We start from the raw sequence: 27,449 nt of genomic DNA, 5'->3' as shown, positions 1-27,449 counted from the left end.
GGCTCTCCCGGGAACCACAGCGGGGAAAGGAGCAGAACCTAGGGCCACTGGCTGGCCCTATGCCGGCAGCTCCTCCGGCGAGGCTGCTGTACTGCCCCACCCCCAACCCTGTCCTCCGGCAGGGCTGGCTGCTGTTCAGACAGAGGAGACCCTGTGTGGGAGGGCTGGGGCGATAGAGCCGTGCCGGAGGAGCTGTGGGTGTGGGGCCAACCAGCGGCCCCACATTCTGCTCCTTTCGCCGCTGTGGTTCCGAAGGCACAGCAGGAGGACGACAGAGTTGTCCCCCCCCATCCCCAGGTAAGGGGACGGAGGGAACATGGGGGACCTGGGCTGGGGGCAGGGCCAGGAGGAGTCACGTGCCCCCCCTGTCGTCGTCCCCCGTAACGGTAAGAACTGGATTCCTCTTGCACCACTGATTAAAGCTGAGGAAAACAGTTCCTCCACTGGATTACTAGCAGCAAATACTTTTTCATGTAGGAAGCCATGGCTGACTGATTCTGAAGCAGACAGTCCTTTGGCATGTCACCGATATTACCCATCAACAGTACGCTGCTGTCATGATGTTCTATTGCAGCATTTTACCAATTGCCTGGCATGAGAATAACTGCTAATCTTCCATGTAATCAAATGCTGTCCAGAGCCTCCATGTCAAGACGTCACTCTACTTGCTGGTTTTCCTTCTACTGTGAGGTCTACAGTTCTGGGGGTCTGTATTCTCCATTCAATAGCCTCCCATATGCTGTCTATACAACTGTCTGCTCAATTTGAAACACAGGATGCTTCTAGGCTTGTCTTTGCCACATCAGGCTTTAATTGTGAGACTCCAGAGCAAACATGGATACAATGAAAATCACATCTTATTTTGAGAGAGCGGTTAAGATTTGCTTCTATTATTTTCTGGTACAACATGCCATGGTTCCTAAGAATAACTATTGTGGCTAAAAGGTTAAGAGCAATGGGATGGAAAATTCTGTCTCCCCTGCTGTGAATCATTGGGATAATACATGGAAATAAATAATATGAAAAAGTCACATACAAGATTAAACAAAGTATAGCTATATGAAAAGATATGGCTTCCATTCGGTAAAGTGCATGCAGCATACTCCTAAGGGAGCGCTTACTATGGTTTTAGATTATTGATACCATATTTTTTCCAGTCTCAGTTAGCATTTTTACTATTTTATCAACATCTATTTACATCTTTGCTTCTATGGCTGATGCATGGTGGCTTTGCCTCCCTCAGGGATCTCGATTTAAATTAAAAAAACTCAGCACATAATGTAAGTAAATATTGCATAAATCACAGCAGCACTACAGAGCAATTCTTGAAAAATTAAGAGGTTACATACTGAAATAGCTAATATGTAGGCTGTTACTCAAGCTATTCCTACACCAATTGTTTCTATGCTCGCTTAAGGCCACATCATCCATGGTAAAAGAGGTAGCATTGCCTTGTGATTAGAGTGCAGAGCTGAGAGTTGGGCTCTATCCCTGGCTCTGCCACTGACCTGCTGGGTGACCTTAGGCAAGTCCCCTCACATCTCTCTCTGAGACTTAAGTTTGCCTATCTGTCAAATGAGAGCAACGATATTTCTCTCTCCCCCTGCGGTTTTATTCATTAATCTATAAGGTGCTCCAGAATCCTCAAATGGAAGGCACCACACAAGTGTAAAACATTATCTTATCTTCAAAACCCATATGTAAGAACAAAAGGCCCAGGAAATGATGCAATTTCAATCTCAGACTTTTTACTTAATCCCCCTTGCCCCAGGGTGGCAGAGCTGGGCAGGGAGGATGCCAAGGAGGCAGGTGTATGGCCCTTCAGAGCCAGAGAAATGAATCACTACACACAGCGTAGTCCAGCTTCCCCAGTCTCCCTTGCAGCATGACTCCCCTAAAAGCTGCCATTGGCTCTTCTTTCTGCACCTACTCAGTAACACCTCTCCCCAGTAAGGTATAAAATGCAAAATGGGATTTATGCCAGAACAGCATCTGGACCATTGACTTATGTTTACTGTCACCCTGGGCTTTTTTCAAAGCAATGGCTCAGGGTTGAATAGTTCCACATTGTTATCCTGAGCCATCCAGCCCCTAGCCATTACATCTAGCAAACCAGACTGAACGTAGTCAGCAATTATTCCGTGCAGAAGTGATCAGAAATGTTGAGAGTTTCTGTAAGTGTCTACAAAAAATAAGGTACAAGTACTGAAGTCAGAAAATCTATAGGCAATAGTATCTGATAGGATATTCAAGTACATCATGGATATTATACAGCAGAAATAACTAACCGTATTTCATTTCGTCTTGCTGCAGTTACCATCACTAATTTGTTTTTCGTTTTATTTACTGCAAAGGTATGGTAACCAGCCAATAGATTTGGCCCTACCTGCAATCTCAGTGTCAAGACAGCACGTCTCAGAAGCAAAGGTAAATGTTAAAGAATTGATAATTCATAAAGACTCATCTCGTCTGTAAACAAACCTGAAGGTCAACCCTGGAAGTCAAATTCCAGTCAGATTACAGACAAAGTCAATTAGGTAGTAACCGAGCAAGATATTTCAGGGGATCAAAAAGACAGCTAATGAGTTTAGCGCTGGGTCTGATCCTGACACTGCTGTCAGTATGGAACTCTCATTGACTTCACACACACACACACACACACACACCATTACGTTCGCATTCTGACCAACCAAAATCAGACTTTTCCAGACAAGCTAACAGTATCTGTCGATGAAAGCTAACTGCAGATCATTAAAAAAATCTCTCACAATGGACAGGAAGATGACACAAGCTTGCTTTTTATTGTTTGGGTTTTTTCCTGCCAAATTGAGTGAAATGAGTGGGTAGGAATATCACATTCCTTTAAATTCCTAAAATACTTCTGATGCTATAAGTGTAGGGATTGTAGAAGAGGTGTAGAAAGATGTGCATAAATGAGTTAATTTGGATGTAATTTTCTGTTGCATTTTTAGCCCAACTTAATGTTTTTTCAGCTGTAATGATCTTTTCCAGTTACATGCTATTATATTTGCATAGCATTATAAAAACCAACTGTGAATGAGGCATTATTTTTTAAAATACCTTAATATACAAATAAAAGTGAATTAGCTGGCATCAGCCTAGTCCCTAACAGCCATTTATTGACATCATAAATCCAATACATAATTCTGCACGAGTCTCAGTAGTTTTGCAGATTAGGCCTGAGTTACACTGACAGAGCTGTTTCATAAACATACAGCTGCTTATACCACTCTCATACCAAAACTCTTCAGAGCTCTGTGACCACTTGAAATATGGGGAGGCTGAAGAGAGATCTGTAGAGTTAGTGCTGGAAACTTCATAACAGCAGAAGACACCCCACACTACCACATCCTTTTTAAAAACAAAACAAAAATAAAATTGTAACTTTACATTGTTTTCCCACATTTCTCATCCTATTAGTCCTACTGACTTTGTTGGTGTAAATGGGTGTTCCTTCTCCACTGATACGATTACTGAATCTGGGAGCTTTTTCCTCAGCACAATGAAGAGGCATGTATCTATGTTGGTGTTAAAAGGAACATCCTGAAGTGAAGGTTCAGAACCTCAGAACCAATCTCTGAAATCTGGGGCAGGGAGAACTGAGAGGGAGCATGAAGATCAAACCTGTTTTTTCCCCACTCACTCTGCCCTTAAAAATATCTGAATAGATGATCACAACTTAAGATTCCTCATTCCTGTTCACTTCCCCTGCCATCAACAACCCACTGTGAGGGTCAAGAGAAGCCACTGCCATCTCTCCTGCATAGGCAAAAGTAGTGCCAAAATTCCTTCAGATAAACAGGATCTCACCAATGATTTTTTTGGAAATTGTTTTAATGAAAACAGAACTGTACAAATTTAAAAATCTTAAAATTGGCAATGACTCAATTTATGTTGAAAAGAATTCCTTCCAAGAAGCCAAACAAAAGAAAGTCACTGAAATGTATTTAAACTTTCAGACTTGAAGAATGAAGAAAGGATCCTGAGGACGGCACATCAGGATGGAGCAGTCCTTTACAATTCCCAATATATATTTTGCCTCCTTAATTTATAGGTTAAAGCAGTGTTTCCCAAACTTGAGACGCTGCTTGTGCAGGGAAAGCCCCTAGCGGGCCAGTTTGTTTACCTGCCGAGTCTGCAGGTCTGGACGATTGCGGGTCGCACTGGCCACAGTTTGCTGCTGCAGGCCAATGGGAGCTGCGGGAAGCGGCGGCTAGTATGTCCCTCAGCCCGCGCCGCTTCCCGCAGCTCCCATTGGCCTGGAGCAGCAAACCGCGGCCAGTGGGAGCCACAATCGGCCAGACCTGCGGACGCGGCAGGTAAACAAATTGGCCCGGACTGCCAAGGGCTTTCCCTACACAAGCGGCGTCCCAAGTTTGGGAAACACTGGGTTAAAGGATACACTTTAAGCAAGCAATGCTAAAGAAGACTGCCTCGGCAGCCATTTTAGTTCTTTCCAAGCTAAAAATCAACTACTCAGACTCTACCTAAGGAGCCAGAACATCTTTCAGTGAAAAGTGAATGCTCTTTGCATGAAGAATCCCATATAACAAAATCCTACAAATTTTACTCTATTTCACCTCATGGTCCGGCATAAACCTCGAAAATTTAAAGTGGACAAAAACTTAGCTTGATACATTTCAAAGATGTCTATGAAGTTCTAATTTATATGGACTTTTCTCCTCTTTGCTGTTCCTTTCCCCCCCCCCATCCCCTCCACATGGTTGCAAAAAGAACTTCGAATATTCCAAGTTTATTCTTATCATCAGTCTATACTGAAATATAGGGGAAAATGTAGGGCAACATTTGATAGGAGACTGGTTGTTAGTAACCTTTTACCAGATAAAGAGGAATGCATAGCCCCATTGCTCCTAGATGTGTAAGTCTCCTGCTGAAATCAACAGAAGCAGACCATATGCTTCCAAGGGCAGAATTTTCCTATGAATAAGAATTGCAGGATTTAGCCCATTATGAGAATAATAGTTTTCTCTCCTCTGCACGCCATCCCACCAGAAGTAATGGGCCAAATACTGCACTCATTTCAATTGATATAAATCCAGGGATTTTTGGAGTATAGCCAAGAGCAGGATCTGGCCCCACATTTTATAAATGTAAGGATTTGAGAATAGGGGACCGTTAAAAAGGTCATGGTTTTGTTCAGTTTACTCCAATATTAATTATTTCTATTTCCTCACCACTTAAAATCACTTTGAAATAAACACTGGTACTTCAGGTGAAAGGTGCACAATCTCAGAATACCTCGCAAACATTAAGAGCCAAATTCAGACCTGGTGTGAGCAGGGTAACTTACTAAAGCCACCAGGTCTGAATCTGGCCTAATACGGACTCTTCTGAGAGCCAGTTTCATTCCTGGTGTAATTTTTCAGTGAGCTTACACCAGATTTGAATCTGGCCCATGTTTTACAGATTCCGGTAAATGATGTATGCAGCTGCTTTCATTACTACCAATACCTCAAAACTGTATACAATAAAGGCTTGACCCTCCAGCCCATACTCACTTCACAGAAATCCAACTGACTACTTAGTGGGATTATCCACGTTAGCCAGGAAGGGTTGGAGAATTAGATCCTAGGATTGGTTTCAGCTCAAGATTATGGTGACATGGGTAAACCATAAAACTAGGTTTCAAGATTTATCTTGACATACAAATTTCTCAATGGAATTACAGTCGTATCATGTAATTAATTGTACACAAATCTATGGTTAATATTGAGGGTCAGAAATTAAACAAAATCACCATCCAAGTGTATATTAGACAAGCTCTATTTTAAGTATACTAGAGATCGCACAGGGTAATCTAATAACCAACCTGCAAAACCGTGACACCTGCTCTGAGGATGGTACCCATGGGAAGGGTTTGGCAGCTTCAGAAAGAAAGCAAACTGCATATTCATGATAAAAGCAAGTTTTAAAACATATCATCAAGCACATCTGCTATTTTCCAAAGCTAGCAGCTAAACTTTAGAACTGATCCCACAGAAACAAACAAACAGACAGGGTAAAATTCTTGTTCCACTGAAGTCAGTGGCTTAACTTCCATTGACTTCAATGGGGCCAGGATTTCACACTTAGTGTAGTTGCTGTTTTAAAGTTGTCGTGAGTATTTAACTGAGAGTATGTCTACGCTGCAATTAAACACTCCAGGCTGGCCTATGTCAACTGGAATTCATGTCAGCTGACTCAAGCTTGCAGGGATGTAAAACCATAGGGTCCTAGAGCTGAGCCCAAACATCTACACCACAATTTAACAGCCCTCCAAGCCTGAGTCAGCTTACTTGGACTAGACGAGGGTGTTTAATTTTAGTCAGACCTTGAGTTAGCAACAAATTTTCACGCACAGCAAATATCAGAAAAGGAGGACTGTTTAAAGCTAGCTTCTTGAGAGTACTTTTGACCTGCATCAGACTGGTACTTTTCCAGAAGCTGTCTGGAATTCAGTCATCTCACTACAGGACTGTTTTTCTCTTTTGTTTTGCTGCCTGCTTATTTTCCTTCTTGAAGTTCTAGCATCAATCAGAATGAAAGTGACCTTTGACTGTATTTTTTTGTAGCATGCCATTAAAAGATTGATCCAAAGTTAAAAAAATAAATAATTAAAGGAGTTCAATGTAAGAAGGAGTACTTAGTGAACTTTAAAGAAATGTTCGACCAGGTGGGGAAAACAATTTTAGGACTTGAGACTACTTAGATGTAGTAGTTCTTTATTCTGTGACCATGCATATAAGCCATGACAGCCAGTCTCTTTCAAAGTCACTCTTGTAGAGAAGGGGCCACATAACCTTCTTATCACAGGATCTACAGTGCTAAAGCCCTAAAATTTCACCTGCAAGAAAGGAGTATCCTCTTGTTAGATTTTAGGAAGAATTCAATGTTTTTCCACTGGCATTCAGCCTGTGTGGCAGGAAATCTCTTGTAGCACAGGTAGAGTTTTGAGAACATTGGCTGCCTTCTCATATACGAGACAAAGATTGGTATATTAAATATTAAACATTTAAATTTAACTGGAAAGGACAATATGTGCAGGTATATCACATGCTGTTAAAAATTGGGTACACTATAAATTTATGTAAGGGAAATTAATTACAGTACACTACCTCCCAAAAAGATTGGTATATATTATAACTACATTTGAGGTGTGATATTGTTTTTAATGCAATGTGTATGGTTGGATTTAGCTAGTGAGTCCCCAGTCAATACAGTTAGTAATTCAAATTCCTTCTTTCCGTAATTCCAGTTTTTCTAATAAATGATAGAAAGTAATCATAGCAGTGGTAGGTCTGTGCCAGCTACTTTCCATGCTCCTAGAACCACCATCACTTGTATTCAGTAATGAGTCCACATAAGCAGCACTACAGCGGATGGCATGGTCAGCCTATGCTCCCTATATTCCTTTGTCCCCTCACAATGAGACCCCATGAGTGGGGAGAGTTTCAAGCTAGCGCTGTGGTGCCAGTGACTAGATTATTCCAGGATGGTCTCTGGATTCAGTTCCTATTGGGGAGTTCTCTTTTTTTTTTTTTTATTCTTCTTTTCTTTAACTATATAGATATAGATATTCCACACTTCATTACAGAAACCAGCTCGGGAAGGGAACCTTAAAATAAAATTGGAGGAACAGCAGCAAAGGAACAAGGAAGCAGAAACAAATTCAAATGGAGTGAGGCCCTCCTGATGTGTGGATCAAAAACTGGAGAGGCAAGAGGCCCACAGCTCCAGCCACCAGCTGCAGAGATTGGGCAATTTGACAGTAAAAGCATGTACATTGCCCCTACTGCAGTAATAACTACAATTTAAATAACAGTAGTAGCTTAGATACATTCAGCACAATGGTAACAAAATCACTCTTAAAACAGGGACACATTGCATTAAAAATATCTACATTTCTCATAAAAGCAACAAAGAATCCTGTGGCACCTTATAGACTAACAGACGTTTTGCAGCATGAGCTTTCGTGGGTGAATACCCACTTCTTTCTCATAGCATATCAAACTTGCTATGGTACACATCAAGAACGATTGACTATTTCATGTCCTCTAATTAACATAATATTGAGCTGGCAACTCCTGCCTTTGCTCTACCACTGATGCAAATCTCCATCACCCAACTGGGAAATTTTCAAACAAGCACTTTTGTGCTTTCTCCCACACTGCCTCAACTAGTGGAAGGAGATCCTGTTCACTTCCATACAGCCACCACATTGTCCACCTTCAAATTCCTCCTCAAAACTCTCCTCTGCCACTTTGCCTACAAAAAAATCAACAGTGATTAGGCAGCTGATGTGCTATGACTGTTGCTTACCAAGTAGATCATAAGCATCTCATTGTTACCTTGCAATTCCCTCCCACCTACTGTTTGTTGTACCTATGTGTTGTATCCATCTGTCTAACGGAATGTAAAGCTCTTCAGGGCAGGGACCACTTTTCTGTCATGGGTTTGTACAGCACCTGCTTCAATGGGGCCTCACTCACAATTGGGACCTTTAGGTGCTACTGAAACAAATAATTTGCTCCTGCTCCTGGCACTGCCACAAATACAAATACAAAATAAATATATTAATAAATAGTACAGGTTTATCAAGCCACGTAGTTGCAGGCCTTTAGCACCAGTTTCATAAATGTTAGTAAAGCTTTTTTCCAATCTATTTGTTTTCATATGACCTATAAGACACTGATGTATAAGAACTAGAAGCAAACTCAACCAGTCTTCATTTTCTAAACCAGAACTTTAAAAATCCCAGAAAATATATTATAAATTCACTCCAATTCTATGAAGTCTCAGTCCAGGTTGGAAGGAAGAAAAGAAATATTGTAGAAATCCTCATTTGAAACACTGGAATGTAAGAATGTAGGAACTGTCATACTAGATCAGACCATTGGCCCAATTAGGCCAGTATCCAGTATCCAATAGCGGCCAGCAACTGGCAGTTGAGAAGAAGATTCAATAAAACCTATAGGGGAGAATTGATGAATAATCTGCCCATAGAGAAAGTTTCTTAGCTTATTCAGTTAAACCATGAAGCATGAGGGTTTATATTCTCTTCTGGAAAAAAAAACTTGCTTCCTATTTAATATACATCTGAACTTTTCCATCATCCAGCTAATCCTTCTTTGAATCAGATTAGGCACTTTAAATTTAAAAATATACAAATACAGCACTAAGTCACCCAGGAGTTTCTGCTAAGGAATCCATGCTCTGCAAAGGGGTGCATGCCAGCTGCAGTGGCTATTCCCTTCTATACACCCGTACAAGGAATTCCATAGCGTTAGACGGTAGGGGAGGACAGGTGGTGGAGGAGCAGTTCTGTCCTTACATAGGAGCAGGGTCATTTCTGCCTTACTTGTATTATATATGCACTTCTATATGTTCACCATTATATCTGCATTTTGTTCCTTTCTGTACCACACAGAAAAGAGGAACAGGTGGCATAATATTTGCCAAGTACTAGAAATTATATAGAAATTACATTTTTTTGTAGTGGTTTGTTCATTCTCCAAACTATGAACATCAAGTGTCTACACAGTTTTTGCCAAGCATGGAATAAATGCATATATAAAAAAAGTCCTAAATAAACAATTAAGAATCCTCCTAATATCTTACAAAGGCTTAAATTATTTATTTCACTCAGCCACCTTATATTTTATAAAGAATGTGATGGTCAGTGTGATGGGGTGTATAGACCCCAACATGGCAACAGACACTAAAGAGTTAATAATGAGAGCGATCTCTTCTCCAGCTGCAGCTAAATGGCTGGTTAGCAACAGCTGGGATAACAAGCTGCAGCCCAGATGGAGCAGGGCAGCTACAGGAAAGGCTGGGAGCCATCACTGAAGAGCTCCACAGCATCAGACAGGGGAAATCTGCCCAGAGACCAATTCCCTGGCAGAAGCATCCAAGGGAAGGTTACCATGCAGAAGATGCCTGCAAGAGATAGCAAGCAGCCCAGGGAGGCAGCAGGAGATGTAAGCAAACAGTTCTTGACTGCCCAACTCAGAGATCCCAGAGGGCAGACTTGCATCCCCCCGCCACTCTTCGCAGGGAAGGGAATAGAGTCTGCTGAAGCTCCAGGGTATTGGTCATAACATAAGACTACTGAACTTCATTTTTGTTCCTGCTTCAATTTCCTTTGTTCTTTCCCTGACAAGGGAGGGAAAGGGACATATCGGGCCTGAGACTACCAACTGGAGGCCCATTACAGGACTCTTTGGCACTCACCTCTTACTACCCCAAAAGAGGAGGGAGGGCTGGAGCCACAGAGAGCGGCTGAGCACTACAGGCCACATTTCTAAACTGACACAGATGGAAACCGAGGCAAATGCCCAGCCACGAGGGGATGCATTGAAGGGGAGAAGCCAGATGACAGTACAATGTCATTACCCAAGGACTAAAAGTGGGACCTATTAAAAGGTATGTGCATCTTTTAAAGGCTGCATTTTCCAGCTACTTCACAAGAATCTCTCTCTTTTGTATTCTATCACTATTTATGTAAACAAAAAAAAAATTTTTTTTAAAGATTTACAATAATTATTTTTCATTTGTAGGCAAAAGTCCAATACTGCTCTGAAAGAAGTCCATGGGAAGAACATGGACAGGCCCAGTATCATTACAGCCTCTATTTCATGGATTACTATTATGTACAAGGCCACAGCACAGCAACCTATGACTTGATTGATTCCACTAACCAAGGCTCATCTTCTAAGCCTCAGATTTATTTGTGGTGATGCCAATTCTCTTTACAGGATTAATACATATGTATATTTCAAGTGAAATTCACCTGGTAAAATTCATACCAGAATAGAGGGCTTGCACAAAACAACAAAAGCCTCTTAGTGGAACTTAAACTTACTACATAGAGATTTTGAGTGACTCATTGGGCTTTCTGTGAGCTTTCTTCATTGCCATAAGTTTCACCTTCGTAATAATCATGGTCTGCCAGAGAAAGCTGCAATTGACATTAGTCACCAAATTCAGCAATCTGTAAAAATTCAATCTAGACAATATATTTGATAATGAGGCTCATATTCCCTTTCAATTTTTCTTCCATTGCAAAAACATTCAACCCATCATTAGGGTGACCAGATAGCAAGTGTAAAAAATCGGGACAGGGTGGGGGGGGGGGGTAATAGGTGCCTATATAAGAAAAAGCCCCCAAAATTGGGACTGTCCCTATAAAATCAGGACATCTGGTCACCCTACCCATCATGCAAACAGCCAAAAAGACCTATATACTGCAACTATTAAGAGACTCTCCCTTTTACAAGACTAAAAAAGTCTAAGGGTTATTTGGGTCACATCATAATGTAAAAACAGTTAAACACGACATGTGTATGTGAAGGTGAGAGAGAGAGAGATCAGTCGTGCTGGAGTATATGTGAACGTGCTAGCAGCCAATCAGAAAAAAAAAACACCACCTAAAATTCTTAAGTAGAAATGTAGGTATTCTCCATATACAATACCTCTAAAGGAATTGTTTAATGAAACTTCCTAGAACAAAGGCAACAAAATATGTATTGGAAAAGTCAATGGTATATAGCACATAATGTATTGAACATTTAGTAGATGTGGAAATGAAACTCCAGTACTTCTTCCAGATCATCTATGTCTACCGTCTCTGACACCTGAAATTACCATTTGAGGAATGTAATAGTGATATGGAACACGTTAACCCTTGTTATGAAAAGGATGAAACAGAAATATGAATGTATCTACAAATATAGCATATTATGTTTTGCAGAAATATTGTGAAGTATAAAGCAAAGTATGGTGTACTCTAACATCTTTTTCAAAAGGCAAGACAGTTGGAAAAGATATGACTTATTAATCATCTTAAGTCATTTTTCAATCTTTGTCCTTTATTAAATTACACCAAAAATGTCATGTTCATTTTAAAATTCCCTTTTCATGCAATTCCTTACTTTAATTTAAGTAGCAATCATATCAAAAGAAAAACTGCTGTTCAAGGGATGGGAATTTGCTTAAATAATTACTGAAGTGGAACAGACTTTTCTGGTCATTCTGACATTATGTCATATATCACTGCATTTTCAGAAAGCTTTCTGGATGTGTTGTACATCCAAAAAATAAATCAAGAAGAGAAGTAGATAATTTATAGAGTTGTCAGGAATCAGTTTTAACACTTACTTTTGCGAAGATCTGAAAAATGTCTATTGCAGGTAGCAGCTGAAAAGTATCCTGGATCTCCACTCTCAAATAAAGCTGCAATGTCTGTGCCAGGTGCCTGAGACCCTCTTTCATTTCTTCACTTAACTCTTCAATATCTTAGGGGAAAAAAATACAGCAAAGCATGAATAAAACCTTCTGTCAACATCTTTAAGAAGTCCAATGGCAGCAGTTCAATCTAGACATTTCCAATCCCAATTTTAATTTTGACAGAAAGTAATTATATACCACTATTTTTGACAGCTGCATATCATCACTAAGCAGAGTTTATCAAGTTGCTACTTCCAAATCACAAACATTATGGTGAGTGAATGATCAAAAGCCTAAAGATAAAACAGATGTGTAAGCAGATACAATATGTTAAATTAGACAATTAAGTTTGTTACAATTAAAATGTGTTTGCATGTTATCCTACAATTTTATCCTCCTTACAACTGGATGCATTTTTATATCACTTTCTTCATATGAAGTGTCACAAATTGCTTTATGCTGACAAATGGAATAAGCAGGGTACAAAGACTATGGTACGCATAGAAAGGGAAAATACCACAAAGACTGAGTTAAAGAAAGCTGACATTTAAAACCAGTACTAATACAAGTAAATATTATTCTGATATTAAATAATAAAATCACAATTCCAAATGAGGACAATGGGAGCTGCATCTCTGTAAATCAGGTTGGGTGAATTGCCAAACTTCAAAGAGCAAATCAATGTCAGAGCTGGGAAAAGAACCCAAATCTCCTCTCAGTTCACTGGGCCACACTTCCACCCAATCTCCTCCTTCCTTTTAGTCTAGTTATAATGAAGGGAACAAGGGGTAATGAAAGAAAGGTAACGTGATGAGTTTAAATGTCAATCATAGAGTAAAACTAAGAGGAAAGTTTGAAAGTGAGTTTATTATTGTATGTTACTGATTAAATTCAACACTGGCAGAACAAGCAAAACTCCAGTGAAGTTGCACCCACCTGCATCAAGGGTCAACTTGATTCTATTATTTTAAATGTTGAGCTGCACTAGGGAATAGAAATGACTTTCATAAGAGGTGGTCGAATCAAAATCCACTGAAATCACAACCATAATTTGGCAGGCATTTATTGGAGAAAATTAGCAATATTACACATGTAGAATAGATAGGGAGTTGGAGTAAAATAAATTAATATAGATTCCATCACCAAAAACACAAAATTAATCATCCAAAAGAGAGAGTGCTTTGGCATTCTACTCACTCCATTATACCTCCAAAAACAGACTCTTCCAACCTCACATGATCATAGACCAACAAATTGCCACTATCATAGCATTGTCTCAACACATACACTTGTGCTAAACCCTTCCAAATAGGACCAGTTTTATCTATATGCTGCGTGGCCTCAATAGACCATTAGACTGTTTTTTCCTTCAAGTTTTATAAAAGATCATAATACTTTGCATTTATAAAACACCATCAATTCCAAATAATCCAAATGCACATTACAGAATATTATTATTTATTATGAAGACGGACAGACCGGATTCACTTCACCCCCCACCACTGAAAGGAAACCAACTCTGTGAAAGAACGCCACAATAATTTAACAGCCCAGTGCAGAGGGACACTACAGTTTAGGACAGATGTGAACAAGAATATTGCATCCAACTGAAACTTCAGGGAAAACTGAGAGAGGTTGAAGCAGAATGTAATTACTCAAATTGGAATTTATCCAGGACACCAGCAATTCTTGCAAAAAAGTCCCATGAGATATTTAATGGCAAATGATCAGGAACTTTGTTTTTCCCAACTCATCATGAGACCAAAGGTAAAAATCAAAGTGAAACATAACTTGTAAATACCTTAATTCTGTGTGCTTAGAAATGTGTTTAACTGTGTCAGACCCTAGTCTTGGAGAGACAATGCTACATAAGGTTTGAGACAACTTTACTAAATTATGCACAGGGATTTTGTTATGCAGCTCCTACTGACACTAGCAGGAGGCGGACAGCAAAATATTTGCACACAATGTTGTAAATATACTCCTTTCTGCATGCATTACAACTTTTAAAGAATAATATTGGATTTGAATCTTGATAAATTTAACCACAGTAGAGATATAGCCTGTAGAGGAGCAGTTCAGTTCACCGATTTTAGACCTTTAAGTACTAATGCATTAAGAGTAATACAGAAACAGCAAATGCAGCAGAAGATCAAGGTGACATTCCAGACCATTAATCTCAGATTTAGCGTGTGCAACAGATTCTGGGTGATTATGAAATTGGCAGAGTAGATCTTGAAAAGAGGAGGGGGAGGAATATATTGCTCCTCCCAAAGGAGAATGCATATATACAGAGAGAGAGAGAAGCAAATTGGTGAAGTGACATTGGGGGTGTATAAACCACACACATAGTAAATCAAAGAAAATAATTCTCATTCCAAAGAGGCAGCACATAATAGTATTGAAAAGTAATGATCTGATGGACGGCAAATTACAGTAGCGGTACTATCAGTCCATTATACAGATCCCTTGCAACTCCTAGTGGCAAACAAAAATGGCAGCAAAAATATTAACTTCTGTAAAAGTATTCACTTGCAGCTGTGCTGCTCAAACTCTAGATGTCTCTGTGATGTACTGAGGGTTCATGAAAATGGAGGGATCTCCAGTAACAAAGACAGAAACCAGCTTGTGTTGTTCATTGCTTGTTGCTCTGCCTAATAAAAGCCTGGTGTTTGAAAAGAGCTACAACTCGTCCAAGACTACTTACGTATTACAAGAGAAGCGTTGCTCATGGTACGCCCAGAACCTGCTTTGGGCCGTCTACATTGGCACAGTCTACAAGCTGTGCCTGTAGCTGAAAGAGGATGTGAAGAGCAGACCATGCCTCTCCATATCAAATTCATCTCGTAATGAAGTTCCGTACCAACTTTAATAATCATCGGTGCAGTAAAACAAAGCTATAGTTTGCAATTGCGTGTTATGGTCTTTGGTGTAGAATGAGGGTGAGGAGCAATTGCTTTTGGGGAAAGTGACAGGCTAATGAGTGGCTAATGAGAATGCTTACAGGCAGCCCCACTTAAGCAAAACAAAGCCTCTCTGGGGCTTCTATTTTATTTCTGTGGGACATCTTCAGCCAAAATAACCTGAACCAGCAAAGCCTAAAGCCATATTCAGCTCATGCAGTTTCGCAGTCTGAACTCCAAACAAACAATACTGTTTGTAAAAACAGTCTTAACTTCAAACAAGCAGGCCAGCACTCTGATGCCTCCACAGCTCATCATCCCAACTCCTGGTGTGCAAACCCCTCTCTCTTCCTCTCAGAGAAGCTTTTTAAGGGTTGGAGCCTAACTAGGCTCAGCTGTAGCTGATTACATCCATTTGGGGAGATACTCCCATTTGGGGTCTGAAACCTCTGCTAGGGTTTAATCCCTGAGGTCGCTGTCTGATTCGGTGGGCAACAAAGAGGTAAGGTACAACTGGAAGGAGGGACCCTCAAAAAGGGGGCATCAAAAAACTCAGTACCCAATCATATGCACCAACAATTAATTTGCCATCTCAAAAATTTCTTTTATATTGGTGAAACTTTGAATTTGCAAGCTTTAAGACAGCAAGAGTAAACATTTACACAGGAGATAACTTGACAAGACTACATAAGTGTCACAGCTCACCAGGTGTCATTCCAGAAAGCAACAGTATCAGCTAGTATCTATGGCTTTTGAGCAAGCTGCACTTCAGAGTTTAAGACCATACAGAAATCATACTACTAAAGCTCTGGGAGCAGACACAGATGATACAGTAAATGTATGTATCTGTGAGATTTGCCTCCCATTGCTAGTTACTTAAAAAACCCCAAGCCTTTTAAAGCCATTGAGAGGCAGCAAATACTTTCTGCAATGCCTGGATTTTCTTAAAAATTAGAATTTTATTGCAAGTTTTCTGGCAGAGGTTCACAGACTCTGTATCATATATTCACACTCAGCCTGATCCTTCAGCTACTTCAGCTCCTAATACCCCTCATTCCCACTGACTTCGATGAAGGCAAGGTAAGTTCAGGCCTCTCAGTATCTCTCAGGAGATACTGTTCTCCATACCTTACCAGACTTTGCCCGCCAGTTAATATGCAAGAAATGAAGACCATAAAGTAAGACTGTACCATAGCAGCAGCGGATATCCAATGCTTCAAAGGAAACTCACTGCCCACGGTGCACCTGGCAAGCTGTATAATACTGTATTACGAAGGGAAATTTCTTACTGATTCCAGCAATATCCTCAAGCATGAGGATCAATAGTTTTTAACCTGTAATCTCACTAGAGTAATTGTAAATGCTGTTCTTATTCACCTAAGTGTCTAATCCCTTTTTGAATATTCCTAAACCACTTCATTTAAGAATATCCAGCAGTGCATTCTACTAGCTAATAAAAGGAATCCATTTTAATTCTGAGTTATCACTTTTAAACTGGTTGTCTTGCTAATGTTCCTTTGTCCTTGTATTATGCAAAAAAGGTGAATACAATGGCAGGCACTACAGCAGAAAAACAAAAATAGCATAATAAATAGTTGTGTCTTCGGGATTTTTTAATATTTCAGTGACACTACATATATGGAAAAAAAACAGAAGTACTTGTGGCACCTTAAAGACTAACAAATTTATTTAAGCATGAGCTTTCGTGAGCTACAGCTCGCGAAAGCTCATGCTTAAATAAATTTGTTAGTCTTTAAGGTGCCACAAGTACTCCTGTTTATTTTTTTGCAGATACAGACTAACACGGCTGCTACTCTGATACATATATGAAGTTACTTAAAATCTAGACCATGGTTCTTTGCCAAATTAGAACAGTTTTAAAAGGCAAGCAAAATGTTTACATTAATCTACACAATGTCCCCTTTACTATTAATTTTCTCTTATGCTGCAATAAATTGAACTAAATGTACTTTTTGCCATTTAAGTCAGACCAATAGAGACTCTGAGCTATCCAAGACTTGAAAGGATCAGTATTGTCTATTTTAGAAGCAGCCTAACTTTGAAAGACTAGAAGGCAGAACCATTCCATGGGTACCTGAAACTTATGGAAACACAATCTGATCTTTCTGTTCACACTGAATTTTCAGAAAAACAAACATTTAATAAGAGCCTCAAACAGTCTCATTTTTCTCTTATTAGAAGTTCCGTCAAATCTTTATGCACAAAGACAATATTAAATTAACAACAAACTAAAATAGGTAAAAAGGGTTTATGACCAAAAAGTGTGTGGATTTGTTTTTCTAAACTAGATTCACTCAGAAATTTCTACCTGTTCTAGCAGATATGATGTCATCTTAAAGAAACAAACCTAACAAATAAGGTGCATACTCTAAATCAGGCAAAAGTCCAACTGAAGTCAATGGTTGTGCAAGAAGTGAAGAATTGGCCCCACACTAGCAGTAGAAAACTGTAACCTAATTTTCCACAGAAATTTCAGCAGTTCAAAGAGGGTCTTTCATTCCCTTCTACACTTTGATTTTTTTCATTTACGATTTATTCCACAGAACAAAATTTCAGAAGGGCGAGCCAGAAGAAAACAAACCAATTGTACTATGCATTTACAGCCATGTGGATGGTGATTACTTACTTGACTGAAGATCAGAAAGAGAGTAGAGTTTCTCAGAAGGACATGCTGCTGATTGTCCAAGCTGAAGGGAAAAACCAAAAATAATGAATGCATGATAATAAGCATTTATAGAGCACATTTTATCTCCAAAGTACTGAATTACTCATTACCGTGAAGTAAGTAACAGCAGTGACATAAATCTTTTGTTCTTCATGTCACATATGCTATAAACCACCATAAAAATACTAAATGAATTATTTTTTGTTATGACACTTACCACTAATTTATTTTCTTGGCTTTGGCAGTTTATCTTTAATAATTTACTTCAGCCCTGTGTCCCTTAATAGGGAACAATTTATAAGACTAGAAATCTTCTTTCACTTCATGTGACTCTAATTAATATAAAGGGAAGGAAGAGTATGTGTTTATATTATATATATATATATATATATTCTCTTTAAAAGCATTGCCAAACATACATCCATAACAGTGTACAAAAGAATATAACAAATAATATTTTAAGTCCTCAAACTATACGAAATACATATATTTTGGTCTGGGAATAAGGGCATTAGGACTAGGGCCAATAAAAAAAGGCAACATTCTTTGCTGATTTGCAACCTCTTAGTCATAGGTAGTTGAAGTAAGCATAGCATTTAGTCCATGCAGATTTATATGAGACCCGCCATTGTGAAAAGATTGTAAGCCCAGAACTTTCAGGTGAGTTCAGAAAAATCTAACAGAGCCTAAGCTAACAAGTCGGCAGAGCACAGTATTGTACACCCCAAAAGAAAATATCCACCAGCATTCAATTCTTATGCAAAATCTTGTATATTCACTTCTACTCAAAAGGGGCTTGGATCCTTCTCCCACGAAAGTCCATGCCAAAACACTCATCAACTTCAATGGTGCAGGATCAAGCCCAAAGTGATCTTCTTCCCTCTCCATTTCTGAGGGAATGAATTTTGGGACTCAATTACATAGTCACTGCATAAGAGAAACTTCCATTGACTTCAACAGACGTTGCTCTTCTGCAACAGTTTCATGAGCAGGCCCCTGGAGCTTAATTACATTTATTTTCATATTTCCTGATGTTTCCAGTGTTGCTAGGAATTAATCAGTGATTTTGTAATGCTAAATGCATGTTCCATTTTGTTCATCCACCCAGCCACCTCTGCTTTTTAGTCTTTAATTACATTAAAAATGTAGAGAGAAAGACTCTTTCCGTATAACTGTAGAATGGGATATGTTTAACAGAATGTCACTTACTAGTTTAAAAACAATCCTGCCAACAAGTCTCACTGAGTCAGGAGGAAAGTTAGGCTCAACACTCTTAAGACATTTGCATTCTCGCTTGTGCTCCTGCCAGGCTTCTTTCTGTTACATTTAAAAAAAAAAGATGATACACTTAATTTCAGACCAACAAATACATTAATGATATAGATTACAGAGGGAGCTGGGGGGGCATGGATCAGTGTTCATGTTGTGCTCCCCATCAGTACCTGGCCTGGGCCCGGGAAGCTAATGATCCAACCAGCAACCCAAATTCTGTGATGAATCCTGGTCACGTGCCACCTGAGGCACGTTGAGCACACGCTAAGATGACGATAGAGGGAACTGGTAGCGACCAGTATACTTTGGCTACTCAGCACTTTAAAACCATTTCTTCATTGTTTGCAACAGGCTTTGATATTCAGCGGGGAGGGGGCGGGTAAGGGAAGGGGGGAGCCCTCAGCATTGCTGTCAAGTTTTGCTCTGCTCCATGTGTGACATTATATGCTACTCAAATAAATAATTTGTGTGTAACCATAAACTTACGCATACAGTCTACACACCCTAGCAAAAAGAGGGTATGAAGTTTCGTTAAACTGGCAGCTGTGGCAGGGGCAGATATTTGAGGGTACCCCAGGGGAAGGGCAGGGAGTCTGAATGGGAAGCAGGGGAGGGGCAGGGGGAAACTGGGTGGGTGGTTACTGGAACTGTTGATACTTGGAGTTATGGTATTGCCAGAGGGTAGGTAGATGCTGGGGTTACTGAGGGACTGGTAATTCCTAGGAGGTAGATAGGGTGCTAGGGGCAAGTGGATGCAAGTCTTGCTGAGGGTCAGGAAGCTCCTGGGAAAGCAGGTGCGTGTTGGGTCTACAAAGGGATTCTGCTGGGGAGAGCTGGGTGGTGGTGCTGGTGAGGGAACCTATGGCTGATATGAGGTTCCAACACTTTGTGTTGTTGCCTCTTATCTGCTTGTTCTTGCCCTCATCCAGCACTGGCAGTAGCAAGACAAGCAGCACCACAGTGGCCCCCAGCAACTAAAAGGCCCAACTGCTTGTAATCATCCCACAGTTCAGCCAGATGCATGACGACATCTCAGCTGAGACGCACAAATGTGTGACAGGTTTGCCAAACGCACAGAGTGTCACACAAGGCATGTTATACATAGTAGCTCTGCCTTGGGCTAGACAACTGCCTTTTCTTTGTCTCATGACCTTCAGTTCAGGTTTTGCTGAAATATAAACTGTGGGATGCCATGTCGCCATTTCCTTTGCATCTCTTCTGTAGTCAGCCTTCCAAAATAACTGAATAGCAACATTCTCAAGTGCTGGGCCCATGCCACTGCCCAAGCAGCAGCACACAGTGTCCTATGGAACACCTGGGATCACAGCTATAGCATGGGACTTGGGAGGAGAGTCAGGCCTGACTCTCCTTCCAAAAATGCCCCCAGCAACCTATCTTCTCCTCTAGGAAAACAGCCTTCTTCTACTGCAAGTTGATGTAGTTAGTGGCGTAGCTCAAGTTATAAAGTCTGTGCTGCAGTAGTGAAGGTTCAACCCCCAATAATGGGGGCAGACAACTAACATTAAAAAATCCTAGGAAATTACATGTAAAAACTACATTACAAGAAACATTATTATGATTGCAAAGTCAAGCACTTGAACGTTATGAAATGCCACATTTAAAGTTGCCTGTGTAACTTTAATTCTGCCCCTTTGTGTGTGCATTATGATACAGTCTTGAATTACATGATCACATAGTATTTTTTTCCCACAGAACCCCTGCCTCGTTCTAGACACAGGATGGACACAGAAGGAGGCAGAATTAAAACTGCACAGGAACCTTATATCCAACATTTCATAACTTTTGAGTGCATGACATTGCAGTGTAAATGACCTTCTTTTAACTTTGATTTATTTATTTATTTATTTGTTTTTGTAAACTATAATAGGGTATAAATGCCATCATTGTTACTTGAGCTTTCAGCGACTAGGAAAAGTGAAGTTATTTAAAATATTTTTTTTATATGATAAATAAATTGAGCCTGATTTTCTCTCATTTACCTAGGGTTTTTTTTCCCAGTACAATTTCATTGACTCAGTGGAGTTACTCCTGATTTACCGCAATGTGAAAGAAGAATCAGGCCCAAGACATTCAATAGTGTTAATGACCTATAATGCACATCAGTATTCACCAGTTATGTTAGGGCATTAAATAACTCAGCTTTAATTTAACTACTTAATTCTTCTCTTCAGTTATTATCTGGCTGATGAAATCTTTGCAAGGTGTCATTAGGATTCAAGTTATAAACCTTTTTAAGATCACAATTTAAAAATTAAGGTTTCTCATTTGTTAATAGTCATTAGTAGGCAAGTAAATGGATTTTAAAAGCAGGGATGCTAACTGCTCACAGCTTTAAAGAATGTGAAAATTAAAAGCAGAAGGAATGATAAATCAGAAAATCAAGAACCTGAATGATTTATATTTGACCCTTTATAGGAACAAAAATCAATAAATTAGAAGCATTGGGATAGGAAACAATCAAAAGAAACCAAAAGTAATGTTCTGTTTTAGATCCTGAGATTGCAAACATTTATATATGGAGTTACTTTTACATGAGCAGTCCTATTGAAATCAATGTGGCTACTCGTGAGAGTAAAGTTGCTTGTGTGTAAGTGTATGCAAGACTGGGTCCTTAATGAACAACTTACAACTTTCACTAGACTTATTTTTATTTACTGAATGGACAGATTTAACAGGATAGAGGAACACGGCGGGGAAGGGGAAAAGGGATGTAGGGTGGGTGTGCACATACGCAGAACTGGGGCACTTCTTCCTTAAAATCATTGGGGAGCAGGAGCAGCAATGAGTCTTTAAGCGAGTCTCTTGTTATGCTGGAAGGTTGGGCTGTTTTTGTATTCCTTCGGTTTGCTTTTGTTACTTTAGTCAATCCAGATTTTTGTTAATGTTTCATATAAAGTCTGCGTGATAGAATTGGAGATTTTTAAGCCTGTATACATCTAACGTTGGCATTCACAGCAAAGTCTGAAGCTACTGGGCTGCTTTACAGATGTCCGTGTAAAAGTGAAAAGGAGAAAAGAAACAGTTAACAAAAAGATATGATAACAGTTAAAACAAACATAGGGCTCCACAAGGCAATTTAGTTTCCAACAGAAAGGCAGTAGGAGAAACAAAACAACCAACTGCGAAAAACAATTTCTGTCACGTATCAGCTATCAGTATCAGGCTGCATGATGTCTGAAGCAGAAACAGCTCTTCTACAATCAGCAGTAAAATAGGACATGATGGGCAGAAGAAGTAGGGCTGCTATAATGCTTGAGCAGGGGGAGGTGTACACTGCCCTCTGGTGAGGTGATTTAATAGTTTTAAAATTCTAACGCTGGAGGAATCCTCATCCATCAGATGACAGGAACAAAGACCCCGGCGGTGGGAATTTATCATAAAAGACTATGAAACTCTTACAAGAGACCACCATCCCAGACAGCTTTCAGCTGTAAGAGACATCCCAGAACACAAACACTGGTGTAAGGTGACTCACCTCTGGCCTACTGAGTTCAGTACTACTCTACCACTATATTAAGACCTATATTAAGCACCCAATTTTGGTCAGTGCCTTAAGACAGGTTTCACTGTATTTTTTGTTTGCAGAATTCCCATTGTGTGGCTACATGAATGGCCCCAGAAGGAAGGACAGAGAGTGTATCAAGAACTGGAAGTGGTAGTTCATGGGAATCTGTGAACTGATGGGTTGAAAATAAACATCTAATTTTACATTCTGTGTGAGTAATCAGATGATTATAAGCAATAGAACACTATGAATAGCATCAGATGGATGATTTTAACTTTAAATAACAAGGTGTCAATATCAGGTAGCAGTTATTTTACTTTGGAGTATCTTTCTTATGCCTTCAAGTAATAAATTCGTTAATATTTTTTTCTTCCACATGGGAGCCTTGTTCTTATTTCTTTATTTGTAACTCTACAAGTGAACAAAATGACCCCAACTAGACATTATAATACAGTTAGTGTCACTAAGTATCTGACAAATACAAGTTAAATATCTACTGCTGAGAATTACTTTTGTCCCAAAGAAACAAGGTCATGCTTGTAAGTGTCCAGACATCATTCTGTGCAATATAATTATATTGGCATTTTTATCCAGCTTCAGCTAAAATTGCTCTTTGGAGTCAGCCTTTATCTGTCAAAAAAATTTCCTAACATAAATGCTGCATAGGATTTTAGATATGCTAACGGTAACATCAAAATGATTAATAGCTTTCCCAACCAATAAAGCACTAATGAGATGAAATATGCAGTATCGCATAGCATCATATGTCACAGTCTCCTAAACTTAGAGATACGTTTTCACACTAGAATGATGTTAAGATTGCATCTTTTCCTTATCATTGCAGTCAAACCAAAACTGATCACAGAGTGGATGCGTTTATTATTTATTTTACCGAAGGAATGCTAGAATGAGGACAGCCATTCAGACTTCAAAGATTGGCAAGAAAAAGTTGCAACTGCATTAAATCTCTGCCTCCCAATATGGTGGTTGTGTGTAGGAAAAGTCACCTTAACTCTACATTTCTTGGCTTTCAGTCAGAGCATTTACATTCTCACATCCAAATGGGGTACTAATAGCACAAGGCAAGGTTATGTGGCCAAAGTCTCAAATCTATCTTAACAGAGATTTTTTCCCCTGGTAAATTGCCTTCGATTTTTCAGTAGTAACAACATGGTACTGAGGACCAACGAAAGCCAAAGGGAGAGCACCCTATTCTCCTCATGACTCCTCTGCTCCTGCCAGCCCTCCATGGCCTCAGAAAGAAACATGCTGCCTCCCATATTCTCTAGCCCCACTCAGCCCAGGCTCCTGCACTGGATGTCCCCCCCCCCCCCTTCCACTCCTCTGCCTCACTATCAGCAGCTTGGGCTTTAGTCACAGGAGGGCCTTCTAGTCCCAGCACACACACCCCATATCCTCTAGCTGGCAGCTATCAGACCCAGTCCCCATCTGATGTCACCCAGCTGTGTCTGATCATTCCCAACACTCGCCTGCCAGGACCCTCCACTGAACAGGGTTGGCTGCTCCCTTCTGGCCCTTAGAGAAGCAGGCTGCCCTGTTACACTGGGCTATCACCTTAGGCCACCCCTAAGCTCCTGCCTCCCCAAACTCTGTGCTCCCACCACCTCCAAAGCTCAGCCCCCCGCAACCTCCTCCAGAATCACATGAGAGATCATCTCATTCTCCCTCCACACAGACATACGTAGGAGCCTTGTGTCCCCCACCCCCACAAGCCTCCATGGGATAGGGTTACATTTTGATCTCTAACTCTGTAGCAGGGGTGGGCAAACTATGGCCTGCAGGCTGGATCCAGCCCACAGGATTGCCACCCCTGTGGCACCATGGGCCCTGCTCCGCTCCAGGAACCATCCGGCACGTCCCTGCAGCCCCTGGGGATGGGGAGGCAGAGGGCTCCATACACTGCTCTTGCCCATGGGTACCTCCCCTAAAGCTTCCATTGGCCGGGAACAGAGAACCGCGGCCAATGGGAGCTTCAGGGGAGGTACCCCCAGGCAAGAGCAGTGCACGCGGAGCCCTCCCCCGAGACGTGGTGCTGTCCGCTTCCCAGAGCGGCGCGGGGCCAGGGCAGGCAGGCAGACAGGCAGGCAGGGAGCCTACCCTGGCCCCAGTGTGTGCTGCTGCCACCCTGGAGCTGCTCCAGGTAAGCGGCACCAGGCCGGAGCCCGCACCCCAAACTCCTCCTGCACCCAAACTCCCTGCCGTGAGCCACCTCCTTCACCCCTGCCCTGAGCCCCCTCCTGCACTCCGCACCCCTCCTCTGCCCCAAGCCCTTGCCCTGAGCCCCATCCTGCATACTGCACCCCTTCCCACACCCCACACTCCCTCCCGCACCCCAACCCCTGCCCCAGCCCTACATTCATGGCCCTGCAGCAATTTCCCCACCCAGATGTGGCCCTTGGGCGAAAAATGTTGCCCACCCCTACTTTGTAAAGGGCTAGGGAATTCCATTAAAATAAAATAAATAGGTTAGGACTAAGCTGGGCAAAAGTTTTGCAACAGAAAAAATTTCCATCTGAAAATGCCGTTTTGTCAGAACTGAACCTTCCACTAAAAAAATGTCAATTTTGATTAAATTTCTTTAGATAACGTGGAAATGTTTTGACATTTTGATTTTTTGTTTGTTTTGAAATGCATTTTGTATTATAAAAATTAAATTAAAAATTGAAATAGAAATGAAATGCTTTGAATGATCCAAAACAATTTTTTTATAAAATTTGTTTTGTAGCAAATTTTAAAATTTGATATTTCATTCCCATTCAGAATGAAAAGAAATTAAAATATTGTGGAATTTCCCACAAACCACAAATTCTGGATCTTGCACTGCTGCTCTTCTTAGGGCTCCCAGCTGAGTCCTACCAAGTTAGCTACCCAGAGCCTAACAATTCATAGTGTAGTTCCAAAAAAAATAAATAAATCTAGAAATATTTCATTTTCCGCACTTAAATTTGGATTCTGATACTTTATATCAGTTATGGGAGTCCACTAAACTGAATTATATGTCCTGCCTTATTTATTTTTTTGTCCTGAAGAGTCAAAAATTTTTAGACATTTCCATTTGGACTGTTCTGTCTAATGCAGTAAATAAGGTGACAGCTGTTTCAATTTAAAACCGAGTTTCATGCACTCTCTCTAAAATTGACAAAAACGATTAAATCAGCTTGAAAACTGATTGGCTAATTGAGTTGTTTGTTGTGGGGGAAATTGGAAGTCATTTCAACCAAGGGTTCCTGAGATACAATAGCCTAAAATGAGCTGTTCTCAAGTTTCAATTTTAGAGAGAGTGCATGAAACTAGGTTTTAAATTGAAACAGCTCTCACCTTATTTACTGCATTAGACAGAAGTCCAGAAACTCAGACTTCCTAAACCACACTGTTAAGTGCTTACTAATGTGGGATTAATTTTCTACCCATCAAAAATTAATCAAATCATGCTGCAACTAAGCATAAAATGTAAACCCAAGCCCATGAGTCACATTTTTACAGAGGTCTGCAATTATCAACATAAAATAAAGTCCTTCTCTGCTAATATAGGGGGATTTTTTTTAAAGAGTGCGAACTGCAGTTGATTCAGTGCCCAGTTGTTTATTTTGCTCAGCAATTAGTTCAATTAGAAGTGCACATATTAATGAATCTCATGAAATCCAGCAGAGGTAAAGTAAAGCCTGCTGCCTTCAGTTTGGCTAATGGAAGCATCGCTTAAACAACTGTACTACTCTCTGTTTTGTAGCCATTTTATATAGGATTATCACAGGGAACACTGTGTCCTTCAGAACAGCCACAAAAGGGCTAACAAAACATTCCTGCTTGGTCTAATTGTGTGTCTGTTTATCTAGACCACCCACCCCAAGTGGAATGAAGATCCATGACTGCACAAGTGTCTTAATAAACTGGCATTTGTGGGGACAGTTTTCTACTCTAGGTTGGCTAAAGGTAAAGTCTTCTTCCGGATTCCCATGATTGTCAAATAACGTTGAGTACAATATTAAATACTATACTTCCAAGCCAAAACAAACAGAGCAATTTAAATGCATGTTACTCAATATGGACATGATCCTTCCTCAGTGAAGTCAATGTTTATTTTGCCATGGACTTTAATGGCAGTAGGGTCAAGTGATATTCTTGTTTGACATACTAGCTTGACAAGAAAAAAGCTCCAGTCTTTTATATTCTACCAGTGATAATTTTCATTTTTTGAGATATTTTCCCATTATCTTCCACTGTAAATATAACTGTGGCATTATTATTGATGCTAGAGTAAACACCTAATATATGTTGCACACGCATTTGCTGTATAATGAATCAAAGTGACATACCTACCTATCTTTCCCCTCCATATATTCTAATCCCATAATAGAATATTTTTATGAGTTGCAAAGGAAAGTGATCAAGTTATAAAAATAGCTTCTTCATAAAAACATATTAAATATCTGATCAAGAAAAGATGTTTTGAAGGTCACTGAGACCAGTTAAAAAAATTAAGCTTTCAGACTTATGAAATAATCTGCTAGGCAAATTTAAACAGTCCCTCAAAGACCTTCTTTCAGTAGGTTATATCTTACAATTCATACATTTTCTATTTTTTTCTTCAAAAAATCAACAAAGTTAAAAACCCACAATTTTAGTGTGATGTTCAAAAGTTTATAATTTGACTCATTTGGTGGTCCTTATGATCTTTGGCACCCCCCCTCACCGGCTAGCCTGCTTGTTGATTTCTTGCTATGCCCTTTGGCCAGGTCTCTGGTTGTCCTTTCCCCAATTGGGGTGTTAAAGAGTCCAATACTTCCAGAGGCCA

General features: G+C 40.1%; 1 protein-coding gene across 3 annotated transcripts in view; it reads right to left on the bottom strand.

Annotated features, from left to right (window-relative positions):
* The window catches only part of SMYD3 (SET and MYND domain containing 3), a 631,978-nt gene that overhangs the window by 488,302 nt on the left and 116,227 nt on the right, over window positions 1-27,449 (bottom strand). For all 3 annotated transcript variants that reach the window (XR_005596251.1, XM_039530570.1, XM_039530569.1), the window contains exons 3-5: window positions 19,048-19,155; window positions 17,800-17,860; window positions 12,181-12,317 (exon numbers count right to left, since the gene is read on the bottom strand). Coding sequence is in view for 2 of the 3 variants with exons in the window: in XM_039530569.1 (XP_039386503.1) it covers window positions 12,181-12,317; window positions 17,800-17,860; window positions 19,048-19,155 (306 nt within the window). In the remaining variant the exon portion in view is untranslated. The remainder of the gene's footprint in view (window positions 1-12,180; window positions 12,318-17,799; window positions 17,861-19,047; window positions 19,156-27,449) is intronic.

The sequence above is a fragment of the Mauremys reevesii genome, linkage group 3, assembly GCF_016161935.1.
Source record: "Mauremys reevesii isolate NIE-2019 linkage group 3, ASM1616193v1, whole genome shotgun sequence".
Classification (NCBI taxonomy): domain Eukaryota; kingdom Metazoa; phylum Chordata; order Testudines; family Geoemydidae; genus Mauremys; species Mauremys reevesii.
Note: the sequence above shows the minus strand (reverse complement) of the source record. Positions and strands in the feature narration are given on the sequence as shown.